Source organism: Oncorhynchus clarkii, chromosome 26 (assembly GCF_045791955.1).
Source record: "Oncorhynchus clarkii lewisi isolate Uvic-CL-2024 chromosome 26, UVic_Ocla_1.0, whole genome shotgun sequence".
Classification (NCBI taxonomy): Eukaryota; Metazoa; Chordata; class Actinopteri; order Salmoniformes; family Salmonidae; genus Oncorhynchus; species Oncorhynchus clarkii.
The window spans coordinates 25,332,045-25,359,231 of NC_092172.1; the positions used below are offsets into that span (position 1 = coordinate 25,332,045).

Below are 27,187 nucleotides of genomic sequence, written 5' to 3' on the forward strand. Positions count from 1 at the left end.
TATCAAAGAGCTGCATAGGATCCGTCATATTAATTAATACTGTATATTGCCATGTAGGTGTTGCTGTCAATGAGGAATCTTCACCTTAATCCACCCAAATCCTTTGATACGAGCAAAGGAAAAAGCCCTCAGGTAAGAGAGAAAAATGTTTTAGTGAATAAATATTGGACTCCTCAAGAATGATTGTCACATGCATATAGAACCCAGGTTGTCTGTGGGAATCTAGACTGCATAAGCCCACTGAGCATGAGCTCTGAGTGATATGATGAGTCTCAAGGTCTTCGTCAAGGTTACTCTTCATGCGTAATTTGTGAACTTATTCAGACATTAGGGAAATGCATTATGGTGGCATGCACAACCGATGAAAGTGACATTCATACAGTGTGTGGGGTGTTATCAAAACGATAGACTATCATGACAGATGATTAACTTTTTATTCATTAAATTGATCCTCAAATCAGAGTGTATTACCTGTCTCCACAGTAATAGCTTGTTTATAAGCCTAGATACTTCTCCATATAGAGTATGTGACGACAGAAACTGGCAGTAACCTTGTGTTGTATTATTTACCTGTCATGCAGGATGTATTTCACAGGATTAAATACTGGTTATACTGTAAACAAACCAGCTCTGTTGGCTCTGCTAGTAACCTCTGCTATCAGTTCACTCATGTATATCAAAATATGTATCTGTACTGTGGTGTACAGGTATCATACAGCAAATAGAGACATTTGATACCAGTTAAGATAGCAATGTGTTTGTGTATGGGTGAATGGACCAGAAGTATCCCACAGAAAAAATGTTTTACTTCTCAAGCAAAGGACGGATTGAGAGTCTGAGGTGCTGCTGATGAGGAGTTAGCTTTTTAAGTGTGTTCTATTGTTTCTGCTCGTAAAGCCATCCCACTGAGACACCACCTCCTCATAATGTATGATCTGGACACATGGATTCCTCTTAGTTCCACTTCATAGGACCGAGTATTACTTTTAAGTGTGTTCTATTGTTTCTGCTCGTAAAGCCATCCCACTGAGACACCACCTCCTCATAATGTATGATCTGGACACATGGATTCCTCTTAGTTCCACTTCATAGGACCGAGTATTACTTTTAAGTGTGTTCTATTGTTTCTGCTCGTAAAGCCATCCCACTGAGACACCACCTCCTCATAATGTATGATCTGGACACATGGATTCCTCTTAGTTCCACTTCACAGGACCGAGTATTACTTTTAAGTGTGTTCTATTGTTTCTGCTCGTAAAGCCATCCCACTGAGACACCACCTCCTCATAATGTATGATCTGGACACATGGATTCCTCTTAGTTCCACTTCATAGGGCAGAGTATTACATTTCCCTGGTCCTGGAATGAGCTTAGCACATTGTTTATTGTTAGTTACAGTGCTGACTGTGCTGTACGTCTGATGGCAGGGGATTCACATTTTTGTCGATGACAGGGTAGAACAGCTCTCCTTTTGAAAGTGTTTCCTTGTATAGTTTGAATGGGTCAACCGGAACAGTAGATCATTAAGTTGCTATAATTGGGTGCGGTCACCCGTGACCATGGTTTGGAAACAGAGGTTAAAGGCAAATTCACAGCCAGCATCAACATGGTCCCACCATTGAATAAAGCCATTATGATAGCCGGCACATTTGGACACAAAGGCCATGATGAGACACATATATAACACAGTATATACAGTGGGGCAAAAAAGTATTTAGTCAGCCACCAATTGTGAAAGTTCTCCCACTTAAAAAGATGAGAGAGGCCTGTAATTTTCATCATAGGTACACTTCAACTATGACAGACAAAATGAGGGGAAAAAATCCAGAAAATCACATTGTAGGATTTTTAATGAATTTATTTGCAAATTATGGTGGAAAATAAGTATTTGGTCAATTGGTGAATACATATGCATGCACCACCTTTCTGTTTTCTATATTTTTGAAGTTCTTTTTTTCATTTCACTTCACCAATTTGGACTATTTTGTCCAAATTACATGAAATCCAAATTAAATTAAATTTAGATTACAGGTTGTAATGTTACAAAATAGGAAAAACGCCAAGGGGGATGTCACGCTATGACCGTAGATTGCTTTGTATGTTTCTATTTTTAGTTTGGTCAGGGTGTGATGTGGGCGGGTATTCTATGTTGTAGGTCTAGGTTTTCTTTTTCTATGTGTTTGGCCTGGTATGGTTTTCAATCAGAAGCAGCTGTCTATCGTTGTCTCTGATTGAGAGCCATGCTTAGGTAGCCTGTTTTCCCATTTTGAGTTGTGGGTGATTATTTTCCGTTCCAGTGTTTTCACCATATGGGACTGTTTCGGTTTTCATTTACTTATCTTGTTCTTTTGTCATTCAGTGTTCAGTTGTTCTTCATTAAAATGGACACTTACCACGCTCCACCTTCGTCCTCTCCTTCTTCCACCAACAACAACCGTTACAGGGGATGAATACTTTTGCAAGGCACTGTATTATTACTCAGAATTTTTTACTCAGAATTTTTAAACATACTTTCCCTGGTCTTTTCACCCTGACCCTTTACATTGTATTTGATCTTTCAGCAAATGACTGAGTGGGACAGTGTAAAGGGTGCGTGCTGGTGGCAGGGAAGTCCGGCGCAGGAGAACGAACTTGGTATAAACAAAAATTATGAAAGTGGGTACAAAACCCGTCGCACACCAGAATAATAATAGCATCAATACATACAACAAACAATCACCGACAAGGACATGAGGGGAAACAGAGGGTTAAATACACAACATGTAATTGATGGGATTGGAACCAGGTGTGATGGAAGACAAGACAAAACCAATGGAACATGAAAAATGGATCAGTGATGGCTAGAAGGTCGGTGACTTCGACCGCCGAACACCACCCGAACAAGGAGAGGGACCTACTTCGGCCGAAGTCATGACAGTACCACCCCCCTGACGTCGACACCGACCTCGGGGACAACCCGGAGGGCGAGGCGCAGGGCGATCCGGATTGAGACGGTAGAACTCTCGCAGCATTGAAGGATCAAACACGTCCTCCACCGGAACCCAGCATCTCTCCTCCGGACCATACCCCTCCCAGTCCACGAGGTACTAAAGGCCCCTCGCCCGACGTCTCGAATCCAGTATGGAACGAACGGAGTACGCCGGGGCTCCCTCGATTTCCAGAGGGGGTGGAGGAACCTCCCACACATCAGACTCCTGGAGTGGCCCAGCCACCATCGGCCTGAGGAGAGACACATGGAATGAGGGGTTAATGCGGTAATTGGGGGGAAGCTGTAATCTGTAACATACCTCATTCACTCTCCTCAGGACTTTAAATGGCCCCACAAACCGCAGACCCAGCTTCCGACAGGGCAGGCGGAGGGGCAGGTTTCGGGTCGAGAGCCAGGTGCGAACACGGGGCCTCACTGCAGTGACGGTCTGCGCCAACTTTCTGGGCGGCGTCCCATGTTTTCTCCGCGCGCCGGAACCAGTCGTCCACCGCAGGAGCCTCGGTCTGACTCTGATGCCAAGGAGCCAGAACCGGCTGATACCCCAATACACACTGGAAGGGAGAAAGGTTAGTGGAGGAGTGGCGGAGCGAGTTCTGGGCCATCTCTGCCCAGGGCACGAACGCTGCCCACTCCCCCGGGCCGGGCCTGGCCTGGCAGTAAGACCTCAGAAACCTACCCACATCCTGGTTATCTCTCTCCACCTGCCCGTTACTCTCGGGGTGAAAAACTGAGGTAAGGCTGACCGAGACCCCCAGACGTTCCATGAACGCCCTCCAGACCCTCGACATGAACTGGGGACCCCGATCAGACACTATATCCTGACCAAAATAATAAAGAAAACACAAAATACTAAGGCCATATTTAGGCAGCCATATTTAGGCAGCCATATTCTTTGAGTGTTTCGTGGGTGATTGTTCCTGTCTCCTGTGTCAGTTCCACACGGGACTGTTTCGGGTTTACACGTTTGTTGTTTTTGTAGTTTATTCATGTGTAGTTTTCTTATTAAAAACAAACATGAATTTCAACCACGCTGCATTTTGGTCCTCCTCTCCTTTCCAGGAAGAACCGCGTAACAGTGGTAATTGAGTCTCCTTCTTTTTGGAGAAGGCGAGAGCCAAATCGGCATATTCAGTGGGAATGCGCACGGTGGAGACCTGGTCTGGACTTTCCACTGTAGTAGCACCAACGGAAACCCCTAAACACCTACCTGAGCACTCTCGTGAGAGCCCTCTGTGGCCAAGAAACAGTGGGGTTATGACAAGCTAACCAGGGTAGGCCCAGCACCACGGGAAATGCAGGAGAGTCAATTAGGAAGAGACTAATTCTCTCCGTATTACCCCCCCTGAACACCGCCCGAACAAGGAGAGGGACCGACTTCGGAGGAAGTCGTGACAGACAGTTGGATAACTTTGACCTTTGTGTTGGCTTAAAGGGTGACAAGTTATTATCCTGTGTACCAATTAATTGATTGTGGTTGTCAAGCTTATGGCACTTGCAGTAATGACAGTGATAACCCTTACCTCGTCTGGTCTCTACACTCTGGGCTCTGTAGTCATGAAGAATTGTCATAGTCCATATTATAGCAGTGAGAGGATGGTAGTGGCCATCCAGGAGAGAAAGACTCTCAGAGACTCAGAGATTATGAAAGTCTGACAAACCTTAGGAACTAGGACAGATTTCTGAGTTAATAAAACATTTAGAAAAATATATACACTTAGTGTACAAAACATTAAGGACACCTGCTATTTCCATGACATAGACTGACCAGGTGAATCCAGGTGGTCACTTGTTAAATCCACTTTAATCAGTGTAGATGAAGGGCAGGAGACAGGTTAAAGAAGGATTTTTAAGCCTTGAGACAATTGAGACATGGGTTATGTATGTGTGCCATTCAGAGGGTGAATGGGCAAGACACAATATTTAAGTGCCTTTGAACAGGGTATGGTAGTAGGTGTCAGGCGCAATGCTTTGTGTCAAGAACTGCAATGCTGCTGGGTTTTTCACGCTCAACAGTTTCCCATGTGTATCAAGAATGGTCCACCACCCAAAGAACATCCAGCCAACTTGACACAACTGTGGGAAGCATTGGAGTCAACATGGGCCAGCATCCCTGTGGAAAGCCTTCAACACCTTGTAGAGTCCATGCCCACACCATGCGGGGTGTTTTGTACACTCAGTTTATACAGTAGAGAGAGTAAGAGAGGCAGCAGGGGGCGCAACAAGCTGTTTTCTTCTCTGTCGTTCCCATGACTTTCATTCTCTCTCTGAGTAGAATTGTGTTTCAGGACGCCAGGGATACAGAGAGCGTGCGTGAGAGAGAGAGAGAGTGAAAATGAACGGAATAATGTCATGTTGACCAGTGACCAGCACGTTTACAGAACGTTTGGATATTTGGAGCGGTTTTAAAATGGATTAACTGATTCGGTTGTAGTAACTTTTTTACACCTGGATTGAACTCTGTCGATAGCTTGGATTATGAGGATAACTGGCGCCACAATTTACCATTGAGAAGCAGCAATACTGCACTGGAGAAAGCAACAAGGTAGCAAACACAAACACAGTCATCCAAGGTAGGAACAGACCATTTACGTTTTAGGAAAGTGTAATAATATAGGCCTAATAATAATCATAATAGCCTAATCGTAATCATATAATACATAAGGAAACATTATAATGCAATTGATTAAATTATTGACATTTTAGTAATTTATCCATAATTATGCTTATAGTGTTTTTGTTTTGTCGACTAATTTCTTTCAAAGAAAATTCAAATGGTAGCCTACATGCTATGTTTCTATTAAATCGCTAAGGATTTCAGATTTTGAAAGTGTAATTTAATTTGGCTCGCTACTGCGCGCTCACACTTTAAATGAAAACCCCTCAGCCTGGACGAGAGCCTCCTGTCCCGTCCCTGTCGGGTTTGACAGAATGTCGATCTTTTTGCGCAGGATGCAGCCAGCTTCCTGTTTGTTGATAACACACATATATAAATACCTGCAATTGTGATGTTGTTTACCGTAACTAAATCATATTTGTAATAGCCCAGCCTCATAATACGTTTTAAAGACGTTTGAAGTAATAGGCATAGCCTACATTTTTTTGGATAAATAAAATTCTAGGCTTTTGTGAAAATAAAGTAAATAGATATTGTGAATATTATTTATTTAATGACAATGGAACTTTCCAAACCTCACATGGAGTGGAATTGCACCAGTGTGAGACAAACAAAACAGATAGGTCTATGTTTAAGTTGGGATCTTTAAACCCCCACATTCATCATACCAAGTGTGGTTTATTTTGAGAGATACATCATGATGAGTTTTTACTACAAGCACAGTGATAAAAGTGTCACTGCAGTCCAGCCATCTGAAAATGGAGTCCTGTTTCAGTGGGTGGCCACTCATTAGGACCAGGGTAAGGGTCAAGGGTCAACACACATGGTCAAGTGGGCAGAAGCCATGTTCCCCTGAGTCTATGGTCAGGACCTTCAGACAAACTGAGACACTAAAGAGCAGACCAGACACTGCATGTGGTCTTGAGGAGAAAGTGTTGTATTAAATATGATATTACTGCTTTATTGCTGTGTTATTAATGTCATTATGTCTGCAAATACAACATATCAATTTTTTTTAGGTACTGTAGCCCTCAAAATCTAGGAGATATGAGGGGACTTTGTATCTGGATTCTGAGGTGAGATATCACTTGTCACTTACAATCACTTTGGTGTACACTGAACAGACTCATCTTAAACATGTTGTATCACACTGCAGCTGCTGATCACGCACTATGCATGACTCAATTTAATAATTTAGTTTTAATTGTCTCCATTTTAGATTATAATACTTTTTCTCTGTAAAAAAAGCTGTTAAATGTATTATAGCTCAGTATGCTATCTGTCACACACAGAGTTTCCATGCTTCTGCTGCTGCTCAGGCCAAATCCCCTGGATTGCCAACTCACTACAGACCACAGGAAGGTCAGTAGAGTGGCTGGGGGTCAGCAGAGGGGAGAAGGGGAGCAGGGAGGGGGTTGTGCTGGGTGGAGTTTTAACATGTGTGTGGTCTGTTTGACATCCCCAAGCGCAGGACGATAGACCTCCCTCATGTGTTTGCAGCCTGAGAATCAATTTTTTTATAGTGTCTGCTGCCGTGATGATATTGTTCAACCACAAAGCCATTAAATACAACACTAGTCTATCTCGGGCCATTTAAACATGCAATCAGTCATTGAGGAAGGATGCCCCCCCAGGGGAATCCGATCCGGGTGTAAATCAGGAGAGCAGCGGTGAAAGTACGTTGTCCAACACTGGGGAACATGTAGAGGATCATGCCAGCAGTCAGCAATACATCCCCTTCAACCTCAGTGCTATGAGAAATTAAGAGTGGCTTGGGGAGGGAGGGAGGGAGGGAGGGAGGGAGAGAGGGAGGGAGGGAGGGAGGGAGGGAGGGAGGGAGGGAGGGAGGGAGGGAGAGAGGGAGGGAGGGAGGGAGGGAGGGAGAGAGAGAGAGAGAGAGAGAGAGAGAGAGAGAGAGAGAGAGAGTGAGTGAGTGAGTGAGTGAGTGAGTGAGTGAGTGAGTGAGTGAGTGAGTGAGTGAGTGAGTGAGTGAGTGCAAATGAATGATGGACCAATATTTATAACTGTACTTTGTGGAGAGTGTTGATGGACAGGCTAACTGTCGGATGGGGCATTCCTCTCTGGGAGAGAGTTTGTCTCTGTTGGCCCTTTGCGTTTCCAGGAGTCCAGCTGTTTGACCCATGGCTGACCCTGGAGATGACAGTGGAGTAGAGTTACAAAGGCTGCAGCGAGGAGGAGGCCATGGTCTGAGTGATCTCTGAATAGCCCCATGTCGGTGACTGACAGAAGGATAGCTATCTGCCAACTCTCCCTACTATCCCTACCGTTTGGGTATTCTCTTACAGTCTTCTCAACGCCAAAGGGAGGCTGAGCCTTTACCATGTGCATGTGTAAGCTCACAGAGGACAGGATGAATGTAGACAAAGTGGCTCTTAAAGAGCTGGATTTCCTTCTTTGCGGCTCCTCAGGCAAAGCTGGCTGGCGTAGGGCACGGTTGGCTGGCGTAGGGTCCTGAGACAGAGAGTGCAGTGATAGCCACTAAGGCGCTAATACGTCTCTGGCAGCTTTACACAGAGGGCTAGTCAACAGAGGGATATGCAGGTAGTCAGTAGGGGATCGGAGAGTAACAGACAACCTCTAATCAGACAAATCTGGGTTTTATCCGACATGAACAGAAGCTCATTGCATACACAGCGAGGGAGAGAGAAAACCGTTGTTGATGACATGAGGTCATTGTCTCATTGGCTTCAAGTCTTTCATGAATAATGATGTTATTCTTTTTCTTCTCTACTCTGCTCTTAAGTGGTGTCTGTTTCATGTTATCCATGCTGTGGGTGGAGTAGGGCTTTAACTCAGGATGTTCCTGCAGGTTCCTCAAAGGGCAAAGCAGCAGGAGGCTGGAGGAGTGCAGGGTGGGGCCCCAGGCTCCTGGGGCTCCTGGGGGCCTTGGTCCTCCTGCTCCCGCTCCTGTGGGGGAGGGGTTCAGGAACAGAACCGACCCTGCCTACCCTCCCACACCCCCTCCATGGGTGCTGTTGCTTACCCCTCCAGGCCAGATGGCCACCACCCCAACCAGAACCCAGGCCATGTAGTGTCTGCCCTAAGACCCACTGTCCCACTGCACCGCACCAACCCTGGGAGACCCCCACCGTCCAACAGCAACACCAGCTTGGCCAGCCGAGGAGAGCTGAGGGACCAGCAGAGAGACAGAGAGGCCAATGCTGGACGCAGGTGCAGTATCTATCACACCATACAGACAGGGGCCTGTCTCTGTCTTTCAGTCTGACCTGTGTTTAATGCCCTGCATGTTGAGCAGCCCAGTCTAAAAGTGTCCCTGTGGAGCTCCAGCTCACCCCATGGTCCATTGGACTCCCCTCCAGTGTAAAACTATTATTTTATGGATGGAGTCAATGGCTCGGCTTGTGCTTGGCGGGTTTGTGGCCTCCTTCCTGTGAGCTCGAGTTTAAAAGCTTTTAAATAAATAGAGCTGACAGTTGAGTAATGGGGGGTTGTTGACGTAGGAATCCAAGTCTCCAGACAAAGCGCTCTCTGCTCGGCGCTTGTTTGCTGATAGTAATATCCATCCGCCTCTCAGAAGTAATTTGCACCTGTGATGTGTATCTTTGACATTTTGTTTGACAGTCTTTGATAGTCCAGTCAACACATTTTGAATGTAAACAAGTGCCGTAAGTGGAGGTTATTTAGGACAATTGTCCTTACCCATGTGTGTGTGTGTGTGTGTGTGTGTGTGTGTGTGTGTGTGTGTGTGTGTGTGTGTGTGTGTGTTTTCAGGAGGGGCAGTGGCAGTCCCATCATTCCAGGGAAGTATGGCTATGGGAGGATGCCTTACGTTGTGTCTCTCCAGACAGACACAGGCCAGAGGTCTGGGATAGAGACAGGGACTGGTCTCTCCCACAGACAGAGACGCTACCCACTCTCTGACCCCAGCCCGTCAGCCACCAGGCACGGAGGCCACAGGCCTAACCCCTACCGTCCGCCCTACAACAACCCCAGTCCAGTCCATCACCAGCTCCCAGCCTCCCTTCCCAGGTCTAACCCCAACCCAGCCACCCCTCCCAGGGCTAACCATAACTCTAACTCTAACCCTAACCCAGCCTCCCAGCCCAAGTCTAACCCTAACCCAGCCTCCCCTCCCAGGGCTAACCCTAATCCAGCCTCCCAGCCCAGGGCTAACCCTAACTCTAACCCCAAACCAGCCCCCCAGCCCAGGGCTAACCCTAACTCTAACCCCAAACCAGCCCCCCAGCCCAGGGCTAACCCGAATCCAGCCTTCCAGCCCAGGGTTAACCCTAACCCTAACCCAGCCCCCCAGCATAGGTCTAACCCTAATCAAGCCTCCCAGCCCAGGGCTAACCCTAACTCTAACCCCAACCCAGCCCCCCAGCCCAGGTCTAACCCTGACTCTAACCCCAACCCAGCCCTCCAGCCCAGGTCTAACCCTGACTCTAACCCCAACCCAGCCCCCCAGCCCAATTCTAACCCACCCTGGTCCTCCTCACTCTACCAGCCCAGCCAGAGGCACCAACCTAGGCAGGAGCAGCAGCACTCATCCAGCCAGGCCTCAGCAGCTCAGCAACCCTTTGGACGGCCCTACAACCCACTGCCCACCTCCTCCTGTGTGGGAGAGCACAACCAGTACAAAATTTGCAACAACAATGTAAGAACGGTTCAGCCATCACTTATGATCATTTATGAATGAATCCCTCACTGTAACCCACAGCTAAACAGCTAAATCAATCATGAAGGGTAAAGCATGGAGGTTATTAAGGAAGATGAGGTCTGATAAGACAGATATAGTGGAGATGTTGTGATGGTTGACAATGCTAGGCTGCGATTGTAAAGACTGGAATTTACCTTGGGGGTGGCCATTTCTGGACTTAGTAGGCCGGGGGACACATATTCACTCTCTATCTGTCTATATGTCTGTCCAGGCCTGTCCTCCAGCCAGCAGACACATCAGAGCGGTGCAGTGTTCTTCCTACAACAGCTATCCCTTCATGGGTCGACTGTACGAGTGGGAGCCTTTCAATGAAGGTATGGGAGGGTCTTGTCATGTTTTTCATATTGCCTTGGTGTTAGACAATATTACCCAAGGTGTGAGGTGATGTAAGCACCACAGTATGTCACCTGTCTTGGCCATTTTGATGAATGTCCTGAGCTGCCAGATGTTGTTTAGCTGTTTAGAGATCTAGGTGTCTTAAGTATCCAAGCAACAGTCAAAACACCTCAAGGATAGACAATTACTTTTAGGATACTGATTAACATTTGATGTTTTTCTTCTCTCTGTTGGAGTGAATGGTATTTACTGCAGACGTATGACTAGAATAAAGCTCAAATAACTTCACTTGATGAGGACAGGTCAAGTTTGCTTGATACCTATCTCAAACACATGAACATGCAATTACAACACTTTTAGCAGTAGCTGTCCTTGTAACCTCATGAGCTAATGGACAAAACATCTGAGTGAAGTCCAAGTGCAGGTGGATTACAAACCTGACGTTACATACACCCCACTGCCTGCCAACTCCCAATGGTTTCCAGGCCTGGAGGGCATCTGCCTCCCTCCCACACAAGAGACACCACCCAGAGATCTGTGGTTCTAATTACCACTAATGGATCACCAGAGAGGAGCAAATAACCTTCCCTTGATCCCTTGGATTTATTAAGAATTTGGTTAGCTTTCCTTGAATCCCTCGTTGTTGCTTGGCATTACCTTTCACAACACAGCATTACTGTAGAAGGCACACTGCAGACATTGATTTACTCATTACTTGTAATCACAGGATAATTGTGAGGACGTGCCAGTATTTAGTCCACTCCTCGCATCAGTTGCTAGATGGCAGCATGGCTCAATGGAAGAAAACAACAACTCTGCATCTCTTCACCAATTACTGCACTAGATCACAATTCTAATGCAGCAGTCTACCCAGCTTGTCCACCTACATTGAACAATGTACATTTACAGCCCTGCCAGGCACCCTACCAGAGAGAGATAATGTGTTGTACTCATAAATCATATCAAATCATTAATTTCTGTGTCTCCTCTGTCACAGTTTCAGGGGACCAGCGTTGTGAGCTCAACTGTCGTGCGATCGGTTTCCGCTTCTACGTGCGTCAGTCGGATAGGGTCATCGATGGGACGCCGTGCGGCCAGAACGAGACTTCCATCTGTGTGGCGGGGAGGTGTCAGGTAGGACACTTAACTCATTTACCAGTGGCCTGGCCAGACCTGTGGACTCCTGCCAAACCACTCAGAATAGAACAGAACAGTGACAGGATGGATGGAATCAGAGGAAAGAAAAGCTTAATTCATTGAGATGAAATGTTGACATCATTCCACACAAACCTTCATACACGAGAAAACACGGCCCCAAAAGAGTTCTCAAGATCAACTGCATCCAAATGCAAGATGACAGCACATTTTATTAAAGACATTTAATCAATTATATATAACCAGCAGAGGGCAGCAGAGTATAACACTGTTATCTGTCCATAAGGAGTGAAACAGAGGTCAGCTTGGGGTGATTGGGTTCTGAGTCCAGGATCTGGGATCTCAATGAAGGATTATGATGAACATATTTGTTCCTTTGACTTGATTTTTTATATACATCTCTAAAACACACCTGTTGCCAGAACTTGGAAAGACAACAGTCCCTGTGTAAACCTGTGCTATTGACTGGCTGTGTCCAGTGTGCAGCTGGATACGTTTTACTTCTTATTTCATCAGGAATGAACTCTTAGAGATGTTTTTCCGATATGATTTTAAGCCACAATTCTGAGTGAACCCTTTCCAAGTTGCGCTCTAGGAACTCGTGCTTGCCTCTGAGTCTCCCTTCAACCCAATTTGCTGCGCTCTCAACCACATTTTTTCCCCCATGGAGATCTTTACTATATTAAGATTTAATCAAGATAAAGAGTCCCTCTGATCTCATATTAGCTTTAAGTAATTTCCACTTTTAATACCAGTGAAATTGTGATTTATCACAGGGGCCAGTGTTCTCACCAGACCTCTAGCCCTCCAGCCGATAGATCTCTGGGCAGTGTGGTGACTAGATGACCCCATGGAGGGAGTGGTCTGCTTTTATGTGGCCGTGGTGGGATCTCACTCAGTATTCATGCAGCTGGTCTGTGGGTGTGGTATGGACTGCAGTGTGCACTGTACTGTACTCTACTGTACTGCACTGGACTGTACTGAAACTTACACTGTTGTGGTATGGACAGTAGTCTGGACTAGACTTACTGGACTGGACTGCTCTACTGTACTCTACTGTATTGGACTGTACTATACTGTAGCTTATACTGCTGTCGTCTGTGGGTGTGGTATGAACTGCAGTGTGTACTGTACTCTACTGTATTGGACTGTACTCTAGCTTATACTGCTGTGGTCTGTGGGTGTGGTATGAACTGCAGTGTGTACTGTACTCTACTGTATTGGACTGTACTCTAGCTTATACTGCTGTGGTCTGTGGGTGTGGTATGAACTGCAGTGTGTACTGTACTCCATGTGTCTGGGTCCTTTTTGGCTCTCTGTCTCTGATACCCTGCAGTGAGTTTCCCAGTAGGTTTACTTGTGTATAACACGGTCCATCTCTGTCCAAGGCGGACCCTGGATTTGAACCGACGCCAACGTCAACACCACTTACCCAGAAAGCCTAGGCATTTCCGACAGTGCTTTAGTATTTCCGACAGTAACTTCACCATCTGCTACACATTGTGAGCTAAACCAACCAGGGACCATTCTGTACTCTCTCTCTCTCACTACTAGGGAACGTATTGAGGCCTGATTTCGGTGTATACTCACCTAGGGAATATATTCAGCAGGTCAGAGCACATCCCGTAGTAGCAGTGAGATGCTGTCATAAATTATATTGAGGAGACCAAAGTAGACTGATGACATAGACACTGAAACATCTGCTTTTCCTGCCTTGGCCCTTTTTGCTTGCGTACAATAACATCACATCTCCTACTGTAGCTGTAACCAAAGGCTCTGTTTATTCTGCCCTCTGTGTGGAGCTGGAGTCAGTTTGCAGCAGGCATCTCTTTACTTTGTATGGTTAAACTTTGACTCTGTTATTTCGCAAGGTGTCTTCAGAGGCTTATGGCTGCATTCTCTTTGAGCTCAATCAGATTTCTCCTATAGACATGTTGCATAGAGTAGAGCCCAGGTCTGTTTCTGCCTTGTCTGTTTCCTGTGGTCCTGCTCTACAGAAAGCAGACCTGTCCTGCACTGTGTGCTGAACTCTGTGTTGCTGTGTTTTATAAGCTCAGGGTGTGTGTGCGGATGGGGGTGATTTTCAAATGTGATGAGAGGTTGTGCTGGAGCGTATAATGCAGGAGTATGTGTGTTTATTTATGTGTACCACACACACAATAGATAAGTAGAGTTTCCCACTGCAGATCCTGGAGAGCTTGGCATCCTGCCCACTCATACCCCTATAGCTCTACAGTCCTAAATACACACTGCAGACACAGACAGGTTTGACCTAAATTAGGCACAGTGACAATCCCTGTATTATTGCAGTATATAATTTGTTCTCAATAATTTACCTGGCTAAATACAGGTTGAATAAATAAATATTGATCCTCTACTCTTTCTATTAGTCGGGCTAAACACATGCCTTTTGTGTAGTCCATACCGGATCAATATGATAAACAACCTAGCTCTCAATCTGACCTCTGACCTAAGGTGTCCCTGCATGCCTCTTGCTCATGTTCCTGACCCACTTTGACGATATATCAGTCTGACTTTATAGCTCAGTAAACACGGTGACATTTCCTTTAGGTCCATGTCTCAGAGCTCATACTGTTAATCAGGCAGTGAGTTGAGTATCAGAATATTAGAGAATGTCAGAAAAACTGAACATCTTATTTATTCAAAATGGCCCTAGATAGTATAAAAAAGGATTTGGCAGATATCCAGTAGTCATCGGTTAAAAATGTTAGTAAAGCCTGCTTGTATTGGTTCCTATTAAGTCCCTGTGCTTACTGTGAGACAGGCAGGCTGCATGCTGAATGTAAGAGAGCTTAGCTGGCTAAACACTTGGTCTGTTCTGTAGTCTCTTTGTGCTCAGAGTTGCTTTGTATTAAGATTGGTCTTCCTACAGCTGTGATGCCTTGGCTCCAATGAGCCGCCTCAGGGCTGTGGAACTGGGTTATATGCAATGCACTCTTAGTTAAAAAGCTCAACATAACTGTGGAATTGCACTACACACTTGATTAGATAGCTCAACATAAACGGTGAAATGAATGACATTGAATGACTCTTGGCGTGTGGCCCACTGTGATCTCCTAAGGCTCGTAAGAAATTTAACGGAATGGTGCCAGATTTCATAGCAGCACTAGAACCATCCGGCATGGAGGTATTCTCAGAGCTAGAGAGGTGTCTATCTCTGTCAGTGAGAGAGTAGTAAACCATATTCTACTACCACAGTCCTGTTACAGTCCTGTTAGCTCAGTTGGTAGAGCATGGCGTCAGGATGGTGGGTTTGATTCCCGGGGCCACCCATACATAACATTGTATGTCGGTTTGGATAAAAGGCTTTGCTAAATGCAATAGATGTATTACATACAGTGGGCTCCAAAATTACTGGCAATGCACAAACAATACTTAAAAAATATATATAAACAATATCATTATAGCGATAAACTCAAAATACAAATGAGATGTACTGTACTTTATTAATGTTTCAATGGAACCCACCAAAATAATTTATTGATTTAATAAAAAATCAATGTCCTCCAAATCAAGGTTTCACAAAATAAATCACATCTACCAAAATGTAACCAGGAATTAAATTCCTCTTATTTAAGTCTTAAGAAACTATATTGAGCCATTACTTCACTTCCTGTTTCACTAGGGTAGATGAGTAGAGATGAGTAATGTAGGGTATGTAAACATTATATTAAACAATGCTACTTAATATGTTTACATACCCTACATTACTCATCTCATATGTATATACTGTACTCGATACCATCTACTGCATCTTGCCTATGCCGTTCTGTACCATCACTCATTCATATATCTTTATGTACATATTCTTTATCCCTTTACACTTGTGTGTATAAGGTAGTAGTTTTGGATTTGTTAGCTAGATTACTCGTTGGTTATTACTGCATTGTCGGAACTAGAAGCACAAGCATTTCGCTACACTCGCATTAGCATCTGCTAACCATATGTATGTGATAAATACATTTGATTTGTATAAAAATTTGGTAACACGCATGCAATATCCCTTTGTCATCCAACACCATGAAGGAAACAAAATAACAGGCAGTTCAAAAGAGACAGATGGTTGTTATCCCGAACGTCGTCAGGGAAATGACCGGACCAAGGTGCAGCATGGTGAGCGTACATTTCTTTTTAATGTTATAAATGTCGCCAACAAAAACAAGTAATACCAAAAACGACACTTACTAGGGCAATACAGGCCACTAACAAAGTCAACTACCCACAACTAAGGTGGAAAAACAGGCTGCCTAAATATGATTCCCAATCAGAGACAACGATAGACAGCTGTCCCTGATTGAGAAACACACCCGGCCATAACATAGAAACAGAAAACATAGAAATAAAGAAACTAGAATTCCCACCCTAGTCACACCCTGGCCTAACCAAAATAGAGAATAAAAGCCTCTCTATGGCCAGGGCGTGACAGTTGTAGACCTTCATAAATCTGGTAATGGCTACAAGAACATCCACAAACGATTGAATATACAATTGAGCACTGTCAGGGCAATTATTATAACATTCAAAAGATATGGAACAGTTGAAAACCTCACGGGTAGAGGACGCAAATGCATTTTGCCCCACAGGATAGGTAGGAGGACGGTGAGAGAAGCAACAAAATCCCCAAGAATCCCTGTGAAAGAATTGCAGGCCTTGGTGGCGTCTTGGGGTCACCAGGTTTCAAAAAGCACTATCAGACGTCACCTCCACAACCACAGGCTCTTTGGAAGGGTTGACAGAAGAAAGCCCTTTCTGACCCCAAGACACAGACGCAAGCGCTTGGAGTTTGCCAAACATCATTTAAATTATGACTGCTCTTGTCAGATGAGACCAAAATGTTACATTTTGGTCAGATACAGCATCGGCATGTTTGGTGTCGAAACAGAGATGCATACTAGGAGAGGCACCTCATACCCACGGTGAAATATGGAGGGGGGGGGGGGGGGGTCAGTGATGTTTTGCCGCTGTTTTAATTACAGAGGTCCAGGAGCACCGGTTAAGACTGATGGCATAATGAATTCCACCAAGTATCAGGCAATTTTGGCTGACAATCTGGTTGCCTCTGCCAGAAGGCTGGGACTTGGCCGTAGGCGGACTTTCCAACAAGACAATGACCCAAAACATACCTCAAGATCCACACAGAAATGGTTCTGTGACAACAACATCAATGTTCTGCCATGGCCATCTCAGTGGCCGGACCTCAATCCAATGGAAAACCTGTGGGCTGAGTGGAAGAGGGCAGTTGATAAGCGCAAAGCCGAGAATGTGAAGGATCTTGAAAGGATCTGCATAGAGGAATGGTCCAACAACCCTTCAAATGTGTTCCTTAACCTTGTCAAACATTACAGGAAAAGACTTCATGCTGTTATCCTTGCCAGAGTACTAAATGAGGAGTGCCAATAATTTTGAAAGTTTGATTTTGGTGACATTTATTTTGTATTAAATAGTTGTATGATTTTGTTTGGTTCCATTGAAACATGAATAGAGTACAGTATTTCTCACACGTTGGTATTTTGAGTTTATCTCTATAATTATAATGTTTATATTTTTTTAAGTATTGTTTGTGTATTGCCAGTAATTTTGGAGCCCACAGTACATTACTTTAGACTGAGAACACTGCTAAGTTCTTCTCTCTACACGGGTGCTTTAGTTGATGCTTTCCATGGGATGCCTTAAATTCCACAGGGCTCACACACATCTCACTCAGATCCATGGGACACATCCTCAAATCCACCCTTGTTGTCTAATGGCTTTTTGTTACTGGACACGGTACCCATACGCTACTATCTACTCTGGTTGAGTTGATGTGATATTTCTACAGTACACTAGAGGAAAATCTTACATAGGGTGTAGGATATCTTTATAGGTATTGTAAAGTGACAAATGTGTTATTTGGGGTCTTTGATATGAGGAAGCAAAGAGTAAGCAAAGAACAGAGAGAATGAGATGGAAGCAGCTCTTTTGATCAGCATTACTACTAAAGATGGCAGCTGGAAAACTGTGTGGCTTCTTCTACGGCTTCCTGTATTTTCCTTGAAACAGAAAAATTTGGTCAGAACTGTTTGAACTTGTCGTGATCCTCTGCGCATGTGCTACTGACTCTACCTACCAAGAAATGTGTTATTTCAGGTGCTGTTTCTCCCCTCTGTATAACACAAAGAGGAAAAGCCTGTCCTCTGTAGAGGACTGTTACATTTTCCTACATATATTATAGTCAGGATATCTCTACTTGTTAACAGATGTATGTCTTCATAAAGAGTCTTCATCATGGGAGTGAGTACAACAGTATTAGTGTAGTGTGCACTGTAAACTGTGTCTGACCGATGCATAGAGGCTAAACGAGGTCTCTTTAGGATACCCCTTTGTCTCTTAACAGTGGAAAGACTGAGCCCTACCTATGAATCATGAGCTTAATGTGAAAGGCTTGGACCTTGTCACTGAATACGGTGCGCCTCATACACGATCCAGGTTTTACGCTGAAAGAAGGAAAACCCAGATTTGAGCCATAGAAAACGTTGAATGTGGTTACACATTTCAGATGGACGCTAAAATAAAGCTGCTTTTATGGCTGGAATTCCATTGAGCTGCTCTTTCTCTTTACATGACAAGGATAGGCACTTGAGAAGGGTGTGTGTATTTTTGAAGGGCAATCTCTGACCACACACTTTTCTGCTGGCGGGTGATGGTGGGGCTGAAGATCCACCTCAATAGCTGTGGAGTGCTCTGTGGATAATTAGGAGATAAAGCTTTTACCACATCTACCGTATTTTACCACATCTACCGTAAGAGTAACTTAATGAACCCCCCCACCCCCAAAAAAAAAAAATTATTCAACATCCACTGTTGGTCATTCTGGTCAAGACTTTCACATGCATTATACCTCTCTTTTTTTCACATTTTCTGTGTTTTTATTGAACACTGAGGATAGAGTGCTAACCTAGGCTCTATACCCTTTACATAACAGATGGCCCTCCTGTTCCTTCCTTTAAACTTTCTTCACACCAGTTAAATAAACATTTCCCTGTGAATGTATTCAGTAGTACCATATGGTTTCGTATGGTTTCAAACAACAAGAGTATAAGGGTAAAATGACCTCTTAAAGGCTGAAAATAGTGTGGTTTCAACATGTAGGCTAACACAGGTCCCAGTTCTGACAGGGTAAAACCATAGACTCCTACTACTGTAATTCAGCGGTCTCTTCCCCAGAGCCTTGTCTTGGCGGTCAAAGTCAGCTCCTCCACTGGTGTCTTTGCCAGTGCTCTGTCTCTGATCCATATCTCACTTTCATTATGTGTTTGAGGTCAGATTGTGTGTCTGTGTGAGTCTATGGGTCCGCCCTGCCCTGAGTCCTGGGTAAAGAGCTTGGCTGCCTGGCCGTTGCAGTGGCTCCCTCTCCTCTCCTCCCCAGTGCTGCTGTGGCTGGCCTGCATACCTCTGCATCCCTCTCTGCCAGGCTCACCCTAACACAGCCAAGTCTCCCGTCGCTCCCTGCAAAACTCCTCCACCGACCAAGAGACAGCTGCATCTGTTTTAGGCATTCCCCGCGCGGGGAGCGACTGACTTGTTAAAATGGGGATGAGAGGTTCTGAAATACGGCTGGCACAGACTGGTGAAGAGATCACAACCCTGTCTCTCTCATGACAGGCCCCAGATACAGGCCCCAGCATGTTATCCACCATTTTCTGGGTATGAAGAGGCACTTTAGTCAAAAGAGCCTGGTCTTACATTTACATTTTAGTAATTTAGCAGATGCTTTAATCCACTTTGTGCATTCATCTTAAGATAGCTAGGTGGGACAACCACATTTCAGTCATAGTAACTACATGTTTCCTCAATAAAGTAGCTATCAGCAAAGTCAGAGCTAGTAAAGGGGGAAAAAAGTCAAGTGCGAGTGTTAGTTCACAAAAGGCTTTTTAAATTTATATATATATATATATTATTTACAAAAATTGAGGAGGGGTGCGAGTGGGGGTACTGTGGAATTCTTTAAGATACTCTTTGAAAAGGTAGGGTTTCAGATGTTTTCGGAAGATGGGTAGGGACTCTGCTGTCCTAGCTTCAGGGGGAAGCTGGTTCCCCCATTGGGGTGCCAGGACAGAGAAGAACTTGGGCTGGGCTGAGGGGGGAGCTGCACTGCCCTCTCGTAGGGGACCAGAGGTGGCAGAACAGATTGCTTGTGTTGTAGAGTTTGAGCATAGCCTGAAGGTAGGGAGAGGTAGTTCCTCTTGCTGCTCCGTAGGCAAGTACCATTGTCTTGTAGTAGATGCGAGCTTTGACTGGAAGCCAGAAGTGGGGTAATATGGGAGTATTTAGGAAGGCGGGCTGCAGCGTTTTGGATGAGTTGCAGGCGTTTGATGGCACAAGTGGGGAGACCAACCAACAGCGAGTTGCAGTAGTCCAGATGGCCTGGATTAGGACCTGCGCTGCTTCCTGTGTGAGGTAGGGTCGTACTCTACGGATGTTTTAGAGCATGAACCTGCAGGTACTAGTCACTGCATTGATGTTTGCAGAGAACGACACAGTGTCATCCAGGGTCACGCCAAGGTTCTTTGCGCTCTGGGAGGGGGACACCGTGGCGTTGCAACTGTATTGGAGAGGACTTTGAGTGGGCAGGCCTTCCCCGGGAGGAAGAGCAGCTCTGTCTCGTTGAGCTTGAGGTGGTGTGCTGACATCCAAGCTAAGATATCTGCCAGGCACGCAGAGATGCGTGTCTCCTCCTGGGTGTCAGAAGTGGGAAAGGAGAAAAGTCATTGAGTGTCATCCACATAGCAATGATAGGAGAGACCATGTCAGGATATGACAGAGTCAAGTGACTTGATGTACAGAGAGAAGAGGAAGGGGTCTAGAACCGAGCCCTGGGGGACACCAGTAGTGAGAATACATGGTGCAGACTCAGATTCTCTCCACGTCACCTGATAGGAATGACCTGTTTAGGTAGGATGCAATCCAAGAGTGTGCAGAGCCTGAGACGCCCAGCCCTGAGAGGGTGGAGAGGAGGATCTGATTGTTCACGGTGTCAAAGGCAGCAGATAGATCCAGGAGGATGAGAACAGAGGAGAGAGAGACAGCTTTGGCAGTGTGGAGAGCCTCCGTGGCACAGAGAAGAGCAGTCTCAGTTGAGTGACCCGTCTTGAAGCCTGACAGGTTTGGGTCAAGAAGATCGTTCTGAGAGAGCGAGAGAGATGGTCAGAGACCGCACACCCAAGTGTTTTGGAAAGAAAAGAAAGGGATACCGGTCTGTAGTTTTTGATGTCAGAGGAGTCGAGTGTTGGTTTCTTTAGGATGAAGTCAGAGAGGATGCAGCCAGTTGTTAGGGATGAGTTGATGATGGAAGTGAGGAATGGGAGAAGGCCTCCAGAGATGGTCTGGAGAAAGGAGGAGGGGATCGGGTCGAGCGGGAAAGTTGTCGGGCGGCCGGACCTTACTAGTTGCAAGATTTAATCTGGAGAGAGAGATTAGAAAGATGTCAAGGCGTAGGTTAGTTCTGTGTGGGACCAGTGGACTAAGTAGGCTCAGAGAATGAGGAGCTGATTTTGTCAACCTGGAGGTAGTGGAGGATTAAGGAGGTTAAGGAGGGAGGAGAAGGTGGAAAAGACTTTCCTAGGGTTAGAGGCAGAAGCTTGAAATTTAGAATGATAGAAAGTGTCTTAAGCAACTGATACAAAGGAAGAGAAGGTAGAAAGGAGGAAGTGAAAGGATGATAGGTCCTCCATTTTCGCTCAGCTACCCGCAGCCCTGTTCTATAATCTGGCGATGAGTCACGGAGCAGGAGGGTAGGACCGAGCCGGCCGGGAGGAAAGGGGACAGTGCGAGTCATAAGATGTGGAAAGGGAGGAGAGTACGGTCAAATATGCAGAATCAGGAGACAGGAGGGAGAAGGAATTAGCTGAAGGGAGAGATGATAGAATAGAAGAGGAGAGAATAGTGAGAGAGAGAGAGTGAAGATTGCGAGGGCACATTACCATTTGGATAGGGGCTGAGTGGCTAGGGTTGGAGGAGAGGGAGACAGAAAAGGAAACAAAGTAGTGATCAGAGACCTGGAGGGGGGTTGCAGTGAGATTAGTAGGTGAACAGCCTCTAGTAAAGATGAGGTCAAGCATATTCCCTGCCTTGTGAGCGGGAGGCGAGTGGGAAAAGGTAAGGTCAAAAGAGGCAAGGAGAGGAAAAGAGAGTTGGAAAGAAATTAATTGAAAGGCAGACATCGGGAGGTTGAAGTCACCAGATATGAAGAGCAGTGAACCATCCTCTGGAAATTAGCTTATCAAGGTGTCAAGCTCATTGAGGAACTCTCCAAGGGTATCTGGTGAGTGACAGCCGGTGCCAAAGACCAGGAATTCCACATGGGTTGTGCGTACAGGATACACTAAATTAGAAGGGTTGCTGTCAAGGGATGTGGAGCATCTGTAAAGCCTACAGGGAGAGGAGCAAACAGGTATAGAAAACACACACATAGTTGCCAAAGCAAGAGCAAAAGGAGATCATCTGAAAATGACTAGGTAAGATACTCAAGTGAGCCTAGTGGTGTGGATCCCTCTCTTTCCTTTCTCAGAACAACTCTGCAGAACCGTTTTTGTTACGATGACAGCCTTAGTGTGGCAACGAGTCCGACTCTGACACGCCGTTTACAGCTGCTGCTGAGAAAACAGGGGAGACGGAAGTACTAATTGCTAATTTCCTTGCAAAGGTGAAGAGCACATCTCTCTGTACTAAGAAGCTGGTTATATACTCAGAAAAGAGGTGAAGTCACTCCCCCTTCCAATACAGTCACTGATTACCAAAACAACAACAGTCAGTGATTGGGTGAGTTAGTGTATGTGCTGTAAATAATTTCCAGTAGGACAGGCAACATGTGTGCATCAGTGAAATACAGCAGGTAGCTTGTTCTTTCACTGTATGCATGTTAAAGTAGAGGTGTTTACTGTACAGTATATGGTTTAGGCCAGCCGGATGAGAAGGAGATGATAGACACTTAAATCACATTTTAGTCATGCATTAATGTCAATGGGAGACTAAGTGAACATTTGATTTAAGCAGAAGGATTCTCCCCTAAGTGTGTCATCTAAGTGTGTCATCTCAGCCTCCCTGGTCCCGTTCAGCCCTGGTCCACCTGTTTCGTACTGGGTGACTGGCCTGTAATGTGCCGGCTGGATCTGTGGGTCAGACTTCTGCTGACCAATTCTCAGGGGTTGAACACAGAGCTCATAAAGGATGTGTCTGGAGACAGGGGAGTCTTTGACCCTCTGAGTAGGGGCACGTTAAATCCTTCACGCTGTGAACAGAAAGTGTCTGCTTTCAATATGACTCAAACTTTATCCATTTCCAACACTCTGTTAGTTCCGGTCTCCACCTCCTGGCTTTTACATTTAGGAAGACTCATTTCCTCTGAATACAATAAATACATTTTTAGCTCTGTGTCTCTGAAGTCTGAGATGTTTTCCCTGTTTGATTCTTTGTCTGGTAGATAAAGTGAGATAGACTATTTACTCTAAATACAGTAAGCACACTGTACAAAACTATGCATTTAATATTTCCATCATGATTCAATTTTGAAATAAATAATACGGTAATTTACATGTACAGCCAAAGGGCTGAACCATTTGGACTCATCCATTTGCTGACTGCTTACTGTCTGTGACAGCTGCTGATGTTCTGGCTTGACTTTCTAAAAGAGACGCAGGCTGTCTGTCCAGGCTTCTCCACTGTGTGAAACATCCCCTGGTCTCTACGGCCTTCACTGCCCCCGGACCTCCATGCTCATTTCCTGCCCCTGGTATTCAGCTGAAATATATGGCTCCTTTGTACTATGGGAGCTGTCAGCTCCACTGAGCTTGAACAAGCCATACATGAGCGCAAGATAGACCTGAACTATAGTACACACCTCTGGGGACAGGTAGTGGAGCAGAACAGAATACTTCCAAGGTAGTGTTAAAGACTCTCTGACTGCTGTTGCTTCCTCTGCCAGGTTGAAACGAGTGCTAAACTGTCTCTTTCGACTGGAACAGTATCTTTACAGTACAGTACTCGGCAGGTTATATACTAATACTCTCTCATCAGTCTTTGTTATGAGTCAATAGAAAAAATCTAACACTCTTTTTTAGTTTTCTGGGAGACTGACCAAGGTTGATGAACTCCTCTAGTGATTGGTTTTTGGTATCCTGTGGTGATTGTTGTTCACTATACCATAGCCTAAGTAATATTATAGTTTTGGTAGTATGTGGTTATGGGCCTTAGTGCAGTTGTACCTGAGAGGTGAACAGATTTATGAGGGGACCCTGTAGGGTCATACAGTGTTATTCTTTACATTCAGTCAGCAGCCACAACACTGACTGACTGCTGTTGACAGTGATTGGATTGGCTGTTGTCTGGGTGGTTGTCAATGTCAATTGAGGAGCTAGTTGAATGGATTTGAAACTTCAATAGTTTGTTTGTTTCATCTGAAGGCCATTCAATGAGTGGTCAAGGTTCGCTGAATGGCAGGAATTATATGGTCAATTGAGAGGGTGACATTGTGTGTTTGTGTGTGTGTGAGCGCACACGAGTGTGAAAGTGCATGTTTGAGCGTGCATGTGTTTGTGTGTGCTGCATGTGTGTGTGAAAAAGGGGATAAGTGCGTTGGTACATACTTGTCGTGTCTAAGTGAATGTGTCATCAGTGCTGCAAGTGGGCTGCCCCCAGAGGTCAACCTGGTCATGAATAATCACCTTATCTGTGTCTCCTAACGACTTCATTACCATCAGGCTATTAGCAGGAGTGTCACGCAGGAAAAAAACACCAGAATAAAAACAGGATCAGTTTTCCCACAGAGCTTATATCCTGTCTATCTCTCAGCTACATCCCACATGGCACCTTATCACTTATACAGTACCTTCAGAAAGTATTCAGACCCCTTCCCCTTTTCCACATGTTGTTACGTTACAGCCGTATTCTAAAATTGATTAAATAGTTTTATATTTTCATCAATCTACACACAATAATAATCTACACCCCATAATAACAAAGCAAAACCTGTTTTTTTAGATTGTTTTGCAAATGTATACACGTTTTAAAACTTAAATATCACATTTACACAAGTATTCAGGCCCTTTACTCAGTACTTTGTCGAAGCACCTTTGGCAGCGATTACAGCCTCGACTCTTCTTGGGTATGATGCTACAAGCTTGACACCCATGTATTTGGGAAGTTTCTCCCATTCTTCTCTGCAGATCCTCTCAAGTTCTGTCAGCTTGGATGGGGAGCGTCGCTGCACAGCTATTTTTAGCTCTCTCCGGAGATGTTCGATTGGGTTCTGGCTGGGCCACTCAAGGACATTCAGAGACTTGTCCTGAGTGCTCTGGAGCAGGTTTTCATCAAGGATCTCTCTGTACATTGCTCCGTTCATCTTTCCCTAGATCCTGACTAGTCTCCCAGTCCCTGCCGCTGAACAACATCCCCACAGCATAATGCTGCCACCACCATTCTTCACCATAGGGATGGTGCCAGGTTTCCTCCAGACTTGACGCTTGGCATTCAGGCCATTCTTCCATTTAAGAATGATGGAGACCACTGTGTTCTTGGGGACCTTCAATGCTGCATACCTTTTTTGGTAACTTTCCCCAGATCTGTGCCTCGACACAATCCTGTACAATTCCTTCGACCTCATGGGTTAGTATTTGCTCTGACATGCACTGTCAACTGTGGGACCTTATATAGATAGGTGTGTGCCTTTCCAAATCATGTCCAATCAATTGAATTTACCACAGGTGGACTCCAAGTTGTAGAAACATCTCAAGGATGATCAATGGAAACAGGATGCACCTGAGCTCAATTTCGAGTCTCCTAGTAAAGGGTCTGAATAAATATGTAAATAAGCTATTTCTGTTTTTAATTTTTAATACATTTTCTATAATGTCAAAAAACTGTTTTCGCTTTGTCATTATGCAGTAAGGTATGTTAATGGATGAGGAAATGTTTTAATAAGGCTGTAACGTAACAAAATGTGGAAAAAGGCAAGGGGTCTGAACTTTCAGAATGCACTGTACAGTCGTGGCAAAAAGTTTTGAAAATGACACAAATATTAATTTCCACAAAGGTTGCTGCTTCAGTGTCTTTAGATATTTTTGTCAGATGTTACTCTGGAATACTGAAGTATAATTTCAAGCATTTCACAAGTGTCAAAGGCTTTTATTGACAATTACATGAAGTTGATGCAAAGAGTCAATATTTGCAGTGTTGACACTTATTTTTCAAGACCTCTGCAATCCGCCCTTGCATGCTGTCAATTAACTTCTGGGCCACATCCTGACTGATGGCAGCCCATTCTTGCATAATCAATGCTTGGAGTTTGTCAGAATTAGTGGGTTTTTGTTTGTCCACCCTTCTCTTGAGGATTGACCACAAGTTCTCAATGTGATTAAGGTCTGGGGAGTTTCCTGGCCATGGACCCAAAATATCTATGTTTTGTTCCCCGAGCCACTTAGTTATCACTATTGCCTTATGGCAAGGTGCTCCATCATGCTGGAAAAGGCATTGTTCGTCACCAAACTGGATGGTTGGGAGAAGTTGCTCTCGGAGGATGTGTTGGTACCATTCTTTATTCATGGCTGTGTTCTTAGGTAAAATTGTGAGTGAGCCCACTCCCTTGGCTGAGAAGCAACCCCACACATGAATGGTCTCAGGATGCTTTACTGTTGGCATGACACAGGACTGATGGTAGCGCTCACCTTGTCTTCTCCGGACAAGCTTTTTTCCGGATTCCCCAAACAATTGGAAAGGGGATTCATCAGAGAAAATGACTTTACCCCAGTCCTCAGCAGTCCAAATCCAGTACCTTTTGCAGAATATCAGTCTGTCCTTGATGTTTTTCCTGGAGAGAAAAGGCTTCTTTGCTTTCCTTGCAGGTAACCATGGTTGACAGAGGAAGAACAATGATTCCAAGCACCACCCTCCTTTTGAAGCTTCCAGTCTGTTATTCGAACTCAATCAGCATGACAGAGTGATCTCCAGCCTTGTCCTCGTAAACACTCATACCTGTGTTAACGAGATAATCACTGACATGATGTCAGCTGGTCCTTTTGTGGCAGGGCTGAAATGCAGTGGAAATGTTTTTTGGGGATTCAGTTCATTTGCATGGCAAAGAGGGACTTTGCAATTAATTGCAATTCATCTGATTAATTGCAATTCATCAATTCATCATCACTCTTCATAACATTCTGGAGTATATGCAAATTGGCATCATACAAACTGAAGATGCAGACTTTGTGAAAATTCATATTTGTGTCATTCTCAAAACTTTTGGCCACAACTGTATAACCCTATGGTCTCTGGTGAAAGGTAGTGCACTATAAAGGGAATAGGGTGCCATTTGGGGCACATCGCTCTATCAGTCAGTCAGTCA

At 44.9% G+C, this 27,187-nt stretch overlaps 1 protein-coding gene across 1 annotated transcript in view; it reads left to right on the forward strand.

Annotated features, from left to right (window-relative positions):
• Positions 1 to 5,301: 5,301 nt before the first annotated feature.
• The window catches only part of LOC139384784 (thrombospondin type-1 domain-containing protein 4-like), a 41,372-nt gene continuing 19,486 nt past the window's right edge, over positions 5,302 to 27,187 (forward strand). The window contains exons 1-7 of the mRNA XM_071129666.1: positions 5,302 to 5,559; positions 6,623 to 6,679; positions 6,896 to 6,965; positions 8,434 to 8,795; positions 9,357 to 10,242; positions 10,517 to 10,619; positions 11,639 to 11,775. Coding sequence (XP_070985767.1) covers positions 6,651 to 6,679; positions 6,896 to 6,965; positions 8,434 to 8,795; positions 9,357 to 10,242; positions 10,517 to 10,619; positions 11,639 to 11,775 — 1,587 coding nt within the window. The 5' untranslated portion in view covers positions 5,302 to 5,559; positions 6,623 to 6,650. The remainder of the gene's footprint in view (positions 5,560 to 6,622; positions 6,680 to 6,895; positions 6,966 to 8,433; positions 8,796 to 9,356; positions 10,243 to 10,516; positions 10,620 to 11,638; positions 11,776 to 27,187) is intronic.